The sequence below is a fragment of the Hippocampus bargibanti genome, linkage group LG07, assembly GCF_051943395.1.
Source record: "Hippocampus bargibanti isolate YZ-2025 linkage group LG07, ASM5194339v1, whole genome shotgun sequence".
NCBI classification, from domain to species: Eukaryota; Metazoa; Chordata; class Actinopteri; order Syngnathiformes; family Syngnathidae; genus Hippocampus; species Hippocampus bargibanti.
The window spans coordinates 15,982,340-15,993,273 of NC_142740.1; the positions used below are offsets into that span (position 1 = coordinate 15,982,340).

A 10,934-nucleotide genomic window follows, 5' to 3' on the forward strand; every position below is an offset into this window, starting at 1 on the left:
AGGAACGCCCCTCACCAAGAAAGGATATACCTTGCATCACCTCAATGCATTTTGCGGTACTTTGTTTGGTCTGAAAACTTCGTGTTGGTCCGTGTTGACGGTGAAATTAGAAGGAAAACACATAAATAACGCGATGGTGAATCGTTGTGTGTTGCGCCAAGACTTCTACAGTGTATTTGATGTTCGCTTACAAAACGTCCCAGGAGACAATTTACACGGAGCTTTGTCGCCCTCTTCTGCATTTTTTGGGTACTGTGAGTACTAAAGAGTTTTCCACTACATATCTCTCCAGATGCATCAAAATGACCAGAATATATTCTTCAATCGATTGCAAACATGTATGCTTTCCTCTTCGGAACTATTTGAATCATATTCATAACTGGATGAGTAACAAGAAAGCATCTTTTCCGAATCTGAAGCCATTGTTTTGATTCTCCAGCAAGGCAAGACGTCTTGGGGTGACACCACGAACAAGGGGGCGGGACCTTCTTAAACTGGCCACTTCCGGGTTTAATTTGAAGTAGTTTTTGGATACTTTAAGTCATTTTTATTGGTGTTTTGCATTTGACTAAAAATATGAGCCTGCGTGTTTTGGGTATTTTAGATGCTATAAAACTTTTTTCTGATGTCAGTTAGGAAACAAAAAAGTGATGTTGGTTGTCCTTTAAAATATTTGCAATGCATTGAGGCTTTAGGTCAACAAATGTTAGTCCAAAAAGAAAAATCAATGTCACAAGTGATGAGGGACCTCAGAGCTACACGCTGAGAAGGAATGTAACTTGTCAAAATTATTTTGGTGCACTTGGCTGTCCCCATGGACACAAAAATAATGAGAACAAGTTAAATACAAACAAGTTAAATACAAACATGGATTTCTTATTTTTGTTTTGTTTTTGTTCCATTGCCCAAGCGGAGTAAATAATTCAGACCTAAGGCACCCTTCACTATTACTTCATGTTAATTCTTCGTAGCTTTCGTGTTGTTTTGCTCAAGGGAAGGTAGCTCGTCCTCTGCTATGGCTCGTCCTTATGCTGAGCGTGAATTGTGACTAATTCTTCTGTCTGCGCTCAGGTGTGACTACAGTACATGTGACATCAAATGAGACAAAACAAATTAGTTTTGGTTGTTTGTACAGCTGCGTGCCTGGAGGAATATGCACGAAAATTCATTCACAGGAATCAGAAAGTCACTAATTTTTTTGGGTCCAGACTACATTAAGGAAATACTAATTGAACATAAACCCAGTATGGGGATTGCAGACCGAGGTCAATGAGTAGAGCTCAGTGTTCAAAGCAAACACGGTGGAGGAGCATTTAGCTGTTATGCTGCATACAAATGGAATGTGCTGCCAAGAGAAGTGAGTGTATTTCTTGCCCCAATTTTTTTTAATTCAAACCTTATTTAAAACAGATGTTATTTTCAAAGCATTCCAGAATAAATTAATCAATAAATATCATTGAAAAAGTACATTGATTTTTGAAAAAAAATGAGATATGCTCATGACAATTCAAATGGTTTATTTTTTGGATACATTTTGAAAAGTATAAATTGTTTATCAATCATTTGGAAATGTACGCAAGCTTCACTTACTATTGGCAACAGTCTGAAGGAAATAGACTAATAGAGTATTGGGAGACAGCAGTTGACCCTTCCTGGCAAGCCATCTATTTCTTCAGTACTAGATATTCTCAAGACACACTGTTGATGAAGATCTATCCTTGAAGAGGTGAAACTTTGATGTGATGGTAAGTTGTCAAAAATGCTGTATTTGTTTTCACCCTCTTGCAATAATAATAATAATAATAATAATAATAATAATAATAATAATAATAATAATAATAATAATAATAATAATATGAATTGAACATAGCTATGTACGAACATTAGATAAATAAATAAATAAATAAATAAATAAATAAATAAATAAATAAATAAATCCAAAACATCATCTGCTCTCCATGCAGTGCACTCCTTTTAAATTTCTCAGGTCAATGACAATTCCCACTTTCTTGACATTTTCATCTCAGTCCAAAATAAATGTAATCAAATTCATGCATCCAATTTTAATAAAACTTATTTTCATTGAGATTCAATGAGCTGGTGCCTGTTCCAGATGACTTCGGGCATGCGGTAGGGTGCACCCAGGACTGGTCACCAGCTAATTGAAGTGCACATTTATACAAACTGGCATTTACTTTTATGCTCATTGGCAATTTGGGAATTTTGGAAGCGCTTGCAGAGTGCACGAGCAACTAATGTTTTTTTTGGGGTGTTTTATTTTATTTAGTAGTGATGCAACAAAAGGAGAAGACATGAGTAGAATCACACTGGATCTTGGTGTACAGAATAACAAAAACCTGAGAAATTTTAATAATCTTGCTGAAACACTGGCACATTTTTCTAGCTCTGTGCCTTTTTTCCATGCACTGAACAAGGCACAGTGGAATTAAATACCTTCTCAAGGACGGACAATCTATACTGCTGAGTCCACAATGATTTTACTCACCCCCTCGTACCCCTCTCCCATTCATTGAAAATGAATGGGAGAGGTGGAATGGAATATAATGGGAATATAATGCAGACTTATAACTAACACACATGCACACACACGCACACACGCACGCACACAATAGCTTAATTAGTTAAGATGTGCCAAGTTCTGACTTAATGTACAAATTCAGCTTGCTTTGATATTATTGTAGGAATGGAACAACAACACAAAGTATGTAGCCTGCTTTTAAAGTATATCAATGTTTAATAACAGTTATAACTTGTTCAACTTTTTTAAGTTCTTTGTTCTGACCATCAATTCAATCAACTCTACGTAACGGGTGAATGCACCACACTGACGTTAACAATTCTGATCAGATTCAAACCATCACATTGGTACTTTACTAGCTTTTTTTCTAGTAAGTTTCACAGCACACCATCTTTAGATGACCTTTAAGTGATGTTAGAATTCACAACACGCAATGCACACAAACAAATAAACAAACCCGGCAAAAACAGAAACCGGACGACATTCTTTTGCATGAACATCCCCAATCGCAATGTATCCGTCATGCCTGGCTGCTCGTTCACATTCCCAGTCTTCAGTCAGAGTGATTTATCTGCAAAAACCTTGATACCCGCCCACAGATGTCAGGTGAGGATTACACGTTGTCGCCTTCCAGCTCATCCCGCGGGAGTGGCCAAATTCTGCCACTCACAAAATATCATTTATGATTGACATTTATACATATTCATGATCACATTCCAGGGGCTGGGGGGCTTAGAGTTGGGGGCATCACCCGCAGTGTCAATAACAGAGGGACAAATAGACAGGGCGAGAAAAAGTCTGAGTGAATGTCTTGGAGGTAAAAGGGGAAGGTGGAAAGTGGGTCATGTCTCGCTGTATAGGGCTTGGGGATTATTTGCACCAAAGTAAATAAATAAATAAATAAATAAATAAATAAATACCCTGTTTTGACGGGATTTGGATGAGGCCATCTTTTGCAAATAAACAAAGACAGTTGCTTCCTCGACTGTCTCGAAGCCGTCCATCTATCTTCCCGCTGCTCACACATCCATTTGGACCAGCACCATGACGGGTGGCGCCTCTGCCACTTTCCCTTTACGCTGCAGCAGATGAGTCAGACCCCTGAAGGACGGCGTAGTATGCAGGACAATCTCCTTGAGACCCGCTCGGAACTCGCGGCGGATCAGACAGTAGAGCACCGGATTGAGGCAACTGTTGGTGTGCGCCAGGCAAACGGTCAGCGGGAATGCATACGCTTGCACGTTGTAGAAAGCCTTGCTGAAGGGCACCAGATCAAACTTGATGAGCACCCCCCACAATGTCAGCGCCTGATTGGGAAGCCAGCACAGAAAGAAGGACAGAACCACAATGACAATCGATTTGGTGACTTTGGAGCGCCGCTTTTGACGGCCTTGTTCTAATTCCGGGCTGGCGGCGCCCGAAATGCGACGGCTGAGGACAAAGCGCAGGAGAAGAAGGTAGCAGACGCTGATGATAATAAGAGGGATGAGGAAGCCCAGTAGGACTTTTTGAAGATGATACAAGCCCAAAAGAAGCTGTGGGTCCCAGTGGGCCATGTCCGGAAAGCGCACCAGGCAAAGTTCTTCATCGGACACCTGGGCGGTGGTGGAGTAGATCGCGTGAGGCAACGTGACCAACAGAGACACGGCCCAGATGCCTAAACTTGTCCACTTTGCCCGGGTGGCCGCCGTTGTCCTGCTGTGCATCTTGAGAGCCGACGAGATGGAATAATACCGTGCCACGCTCATGGCAGTGAGGAAGAAAACACTGGCATACATGTTCATGGTGGTCACGGAGCTGACGATTTTACACATGACTCGGCCAAACGGCCAACGGAAGTCCAATGCTGTGTCCACTGCCCAGAAGGGCAGCGTCAAGACGAACTGCAGATCGGTGATCGCCAGCCCCATCACAAAACAATTGATGGACGATTGCTTCTGCCTGTAACGTGAGTGGAGTAGATACAGCGCCAGCACATTCCCCACCAAACCCAGCGCGCAGACGACAGAGTAGACGCACGCAATCATCACACGTACCACAAGGCTGGAGCCGTCTCCTTGGAATTCCATGCTTGACTCCCTTGTGAGCAGTTGCAACCAGCAGTGTAAAGACAAGTTCCCATTCGAACCGGTGCTCCAGTTCCCACTTTTGTCCTCCAACATCATATGTGGCTCACATGGCTCCGGAGCCAGAGTTTGAACTGCAGTCTCATTCATATCGGATCCAACTGATCACATACCTCCCGCCAGGACAAAGTTGAACAGCCGCCGATCATGAAAAAGGAAGCAAACCAGTCGGGAAGGCGGCAGAGCATTGCATGGTCTTTGTTTATCTGTGTCAGTTTGAAATAAAAGCCCCCTCCTGCTATTCGTCTCCCCTCCTTCTCTCTAGTACTCGCCACTGTGCGCGCCTTTGCTTATCTCCTTGCCAGTGAGCGCGTAACAGCTCACCAGCGCTGACGCTGCTGGTCTCTTCACCATCTGGGCAGCAGAGAGAAGTCATGCTCTGATTCCCACTGTTGTAGGTGTTATGGGAGGTGGTGGTAGAAGAATAACAATCGGATTGACACAGCGGCGCATGTCTCTGTTGTTAGGGTGTGTCTTTGAGAAGGAGCTCATATGTTAATGGACACTCACTTTCAAATGTGTTGCCTTTTGAGAGTACTAGCAGTAGTTTTAGGAAGTATTGTTTCTTAATTTCGCTGATTTAACTACTCCTGCCTTACTTTTGGGCTACTTTAACGCATATCCATAATATATAAGTCAATATTTTGAACCTGTTTTCAGTTGTTCAATCGAGAATTGAACAATCACAGGTTAACATCACTAGTTAGCATCAATGTACTCCACAGTTCGTCATTTTGTTTACTTTCAGTTTTGTGAAATAAAGCAAATAAAATCGCCACAGACTCTCATTTGGCTTGCAATATGCTCAAAACGTTTCAACTTGTTAACTCATTCAGTGACTGACTTAGCATCAGGTGGTTCCGTGTCTATCTCAAGGACACTTTGACATGGTCATAATGCCTGGGATTTAAACTGCCAACCTCTGGTCACTTAGCCACATCAAGTCAATCACTGATGCCAGGACTACAATAAAAGTCACAAGCTGGTATTATTTAAACCAAATCAGATTTTTGTTGTTGGATGTCATTTTCTATCCAATAAGCGCCACAAAGCGGTGTTGGTGTTGCCAGCTTTCAAGAACCAGTGGGAAAATCCGATTGTTTTATGCTATCTTCCCCCTTTGAAGCTGTTAACTAAGATGAGTGTGATTCAAGATGGATGTCATGTGTAGCTTGGATTCCTAATTAAAAAAAGGAACTCTCACTTATTGGATAGAAGTTGTTCATTATAAGTTTGCTGCGGTTGAATGCTTTATGACTTATTACTTGTCCTTTTAGCGACCCGTCAAACCTCCACATTTATGGCAGGTGCCATGATATGAGTCAGTAAAAGGAGCGGACATTTTAGTAAGTGCATACAAATTGCTTTTCGAAAGAATGTAGAGCAATTATGCCAGACTGAAAGGCGCCGCATACTATCTGATACAGTTTTTAATTATATTAATAGCAATACTTTTTGTCTTACAAGACAATCACCTTCATCACTTCGCTGCTGTGAAATGTAAATTTCTCCACTGTGAGACTAATAAAGGCATATCCAATCCAATCCAATCCAAGACATTATGCTAAGAATCGGACAAACTAATTTCTGCTACCATTAGAAGGGAACATAACTTTTCCCATTGGCCCATGATTCGAAATATACTGTCCAAATAAGACTTATTCAGCATTTGCGTTAGCCAAAAATGATCACGCAGTATTTACCATTTTTACTTTAGGAGTTTTTAGTTATTAACAACCATTGTTTTACGTGTGCGGCCCGGTAGTCGAGTGGTTAGCACACGGGCTTAACAGTGCAGAGGTCACCGGTTTGTGTCCCGGTCCGGCCTCCCTGTGTGGAGTTTGCATGTTCTCCCCGGGCACGCGTAGGTTTTCTACGGGTCCTCCAGTTTCCTCCCACACTCAAAAAACACGCATGGCAGGCAGATTGACCACTTCAAATTGTCCCAAGGTGTGAGAGTGACTGTTGTATGTCTTTGTGTGCCCTGCGATTGGCTGGCAACCAATTCAGGGTGTCCCCCGCCTCATGCCTGAAGACAGCTGAGATAGGCTCCAGCACCCCCCGCGACCCGAATGAGGAATAAGCGGTATGGAAAATGGATGGATGGATGGATGTTTTTCGTGTGTGGCCTGGTATTCGAGTGATTGACCTCACAGCGGTTGAGGGATGTGGGTTCCATTGAATTAATTCTCAGAATTAACAGATGAACTCAAGTCCGAACTTTTAAGGAGAGACAAGTCATGTTGCCTCCAGGCAGCGTATCCTATTTTGTTACTGCTATCCTCAAGCTCTTGTTGCCTCACTGATTGTGACCAACATCATTAAAAGCTTTGTCTGAGGACGTGATCATTCACACCATTAATTGATCTTCATGTTTTTAATTATTATTATTAATATTAGCATTTTTTAACTGGCTATACAGTATATTCCACAGTATAAAAATCCAAAAACACCACAAACAACTTCAGCTCATATCTCTTTCGCTGAACACCCAGCTGTAAGTGTATTTTTGAAATGTAGCATTATATGACTTGTCCTCAAAGTTAATCACGCTTCATTCTGATTATTCTACGGGAACTGTTGGGGCCAAGTGTTGCGGGGGTAATTAGGGGTGGGACTATGACCCTTTTACAAAGGTTGGAAGTAATTACCCGAATGGCTCATGCCTAAACAGATGCCTCCGGTTGCCACGGACTACGGCATTCAAACTCTGTTCCAGATTTTCCTCTCACATCTTGCGTAGAGGCAAGGCAAAAAGTATGCAAAATCATGTCACAGGCAATCAGAGTGGAATTCTGATTTTAATGAAACCAGACAGTGTGTGTTGACTGATGAAATGTCCCACACTCCCCGCCGCTCAAATAATTCAATTTTATCGCACTGCATCTGAATTGCATGCCCTGAGACCAGGGCTGCCTTTTCTTATCTCTCATTGGCCTGTGGGAAATCTCTCACTTTGTGTCTAAACGTTATCTCATAATTAATAATAATGGGAAATCACCTCACGATAGTTAATTTGTGACTTGATTTATTAATGGTGAAATCAGAGGATGTCGGTAAATTTCCAAAAGAAATGGAAAACCTCATTTAGTACAATCTGTATTGCTATGATTACATTAAATCGCTAGCAAAGAGCTGAGCAGCAAGTCACATATCACTTGGAAGTACTGTCATTATTCTTGTTCATTATTCAATTAAGGCTTTGCATAGAGAGCCTCAACCTTATCACATGTGACTAATTTTTCATCGGCAGGATTTATAGACGCTGGAGCGTTTCACAGTTGAGTGTGAAGCAGCTCCAAATCTGAATGTTATTTAATTAATTAATTTTTAAATTTAAAACAATTTTAACAAGAACCCTCTAGCTTCCTGGCCTCTGATATGAGACCCACGTTAAAATGAAGGACGGACACCACCCAAGGGGTGAGACGAAGAATTTTTTTGTATATATGAATGCTATTTGCTCAAAAAACGGAACTTTCATAAAATTTATAACACTTTTTAGTATCACCCATCCTTTTTCTGTATCGAGCTTGTCCTCATCATAGTCACAGTTGACCTGGACCCATTTCCAGTGGACATATGGGCGGTCGGTGGGGCACACTTTTGAGTGAACACTTTTCAATCACGCGGTACAGGCCTCTTAACGTTCATCTAAAAAGCCCTCGGTGTTCAGCCTGCCGCATACTTTCAAGTCATTTCATTATCTTTGCACAGTTACTGCACTCTGTTGAATGCCTTTTACTTAATACCCCTCACACAAGATGACAAACGAAAAAAAATGAACGAGCACCGCAGTCCTTTCTTTTGTGTTTCCCCTTCAGTGGATATGGATGAAGGAATACTGGATAAAATGTCTTTGATGCTTGAATACAATTCATTTGTATCTTCGGGTGCGCCTTCAAGGGGTGTGGTTTAATGAGCAGCGACAGGTTAGTTCAGTGTAAGGATCAAGCTCTGCGTTCTTTTTATGAGTGTTTTCATTTGCATCGCGGCAGTGCCTCTTCTTACCCATATGTGAGGGTATTATAACGCCATTTTTTCCCTTTTTTCTTCTGGTCACTCAATTGGTGCCATATCTATTTTTCTTCTTCTGGTAGCCAACCTATTAAAAAACAGCCATTGGAATGATGCACTGAAGCTCTCTACGGCCACTCGATTAAATAATGCTTAGTGTATCGGTAAAATTGTGCACACCATTATCTCTGAAGTGACAGAATTTTCTTTGCGTCTCTTGTTTTCGATCCCATCTGATTGCTGAATGACAACGATAAAAGGACGGTTAATTCACAAATGGGCTGAAGCAGATTGCACACGTTGCGATGATGTGATCTTTTTTTGCGCACTGAAATGACACACTTGCTCACTCATCCTTTTTAAACCAATAAATCAAGTGTTCTCATGATGCTCTGTTTTAAAGCTCAAAATATGTTTTTCCTAGCTCGTTCGATGCTTTGAATATCCCAGCTGTTAGTAGAATAAACCAGAAACAAGATATGAATGTCAAACCTTTTTTATTACCTAACAAATAAAAATACGGTCTTCATTCTTAATCGTTTTAAGAAGCCACAGGTCTGCCTCCAAAGCAGATTTAAAAATGCTACCCACCCCCGTTTGGCAACTGTTTCCGTAACATTTTGTCACCCCGGCCTACGGTTGTGACACCATGATCTGAGGCTGAAATAATGAAAGTGACTCGCAGCCATTGTCAGACTGTCAGAGGTCTTAATAAGAATGCTTTTCTTCCTTAATCCGTGCTTATATGAGTGTTGATTGTACTTTAGAACAATGACACAAACACTCATTTTCCCGTTCCTAAAATGGTCAAAAGCGTGAAATAAAAACCATGCATGGCAATTAGTGCCAGAACTGATTTTGGGGCAGCTTCACTTGTCTGTGTTTGATGACCAATAATTGGGGTTTATCCATGGATGCACATGCCATAACATAGTCATTTGTTTGTCATATTGTTTCAAAAGCATGCGCGTTCATTATGGGCAAGTGTGGTCCATGCAAACATTACAAACAAATATTTTTTTTCCTGTTGCTTGTCTATATGATGGACATTTCAAAGACTTGACATATGGAGCTTTTTATGATAATTGTTGAAGTGGATTTTTTTTTTGGGCATCATTCTCAACTGCACAGTGAAACACTGATGAACGCAGGAACAATCAGCACTGGCATCCATTGCTTTCTCCTTTGAAATTTGTTCGAACAAGCTTAAAGACTTGAAAAGCTTTGGCAGCGGCCAAATGCTGAAGAAGGGCTTCTTTTCGACTCGATACACACTGAATTTTTTTTGAAAAAAAAAAAAAAAAAAAAAAGTGCTGACATTTTCAACACTAAATAGTGATTTTTTTTCAAGAGTTGTAAAGTGGATTTCCTTTTTTTTATTCTTTTTTTCATTTCTAGCGCCTGCCATGACTCCTAAAAACGCTAAACAATGCACATGCCTCCATCACATTTAAACTAGACGGAGGAATGCAGTACTGCCATTCATCCAAGTTTCGTTATCCAGGTGTTCAATACAAAACATTGGAAAACAACTTTTTCCTCAGTCCCACCACCCTCCACAAACAACAAGTTTAATAATGTCACATTGAAAACAACAATTGTGATCACATAAAATAAAATAAGAATAGGAGAATAAGGTCAAAAAGCCATCCATTTTTTGATCTGCTTAACGAAAGGAGAAAAAAAAGATTGACATTATGCGGACAATGGTGTAATATTCGCAGCAACACCGCACACGTCAATTTTCCTGAACTCATTGTGGATCACTAATTAAAGCAGTGAGTACTTTGAAACATGCACAAATCTCTCCTAAAATGGAGCCCATTTACAAGAAGCCACTAAAATTCATTTCCAGTATGTCATTTCTAATTTCCGGTTCCACATCACATGGTCATTTTGATATTTGGATGGCAAACAGAGTTGAGCAAAGCCGATAAGAGGCGTCCAGGAGGCAGACAAATGAGGTGCAGTTAATTCCAAAGGATGATTAATGAGCCTGTTCCTGTCAAATTACCAAATAGCCCGGAAGCTCATATGAGAGAGACAGCATGCATCCCAATTCCTGAAAAATGGAAAATCCTGCTGTGAGTTGTGCAGGAAGTAATTCTTCCGTGTGATTTGACCAGACTTCCTTCCAGCCATTTTTTTAAAAGCGCCTATGCTCATTTAAGTCATAGGGAAGTTAGAGCATACCTGATTATGGAAGAGAGTGGTCTAAACTTGAATGACTGCGAGTTCTAGCCAGACACAAG

General features: G+C 41.0%; 1 protein-coding gene across 1 annotated transcript; it reads right to left on the minus strand.

Annotated features, from left to right (window-relative positions):
- Positions 1 to 2,027: 2,027 nt before the first annotated feature.
- rxfp3.2b (relaxin family peptide receptor 3.2b) lies at positions 2,028 to 4,993 on the minus strand. The gene has a single exon (XM_089000813.1). The coding sequence runs from the start codon at positions 4,753 to 4,755 to the stop codon at positions 3,559 to 3,561; it is 1,197 nt and encodes a 398-aa protein (XP_088856939.1). The 5' UTR covers positions 4,756 to 4,993; the 3' UTR covers positions 2,028 to 3,558.
- Between the last annotated feature and the right edge of the window lie 5,941 nt (positions 4,994 to 10,934).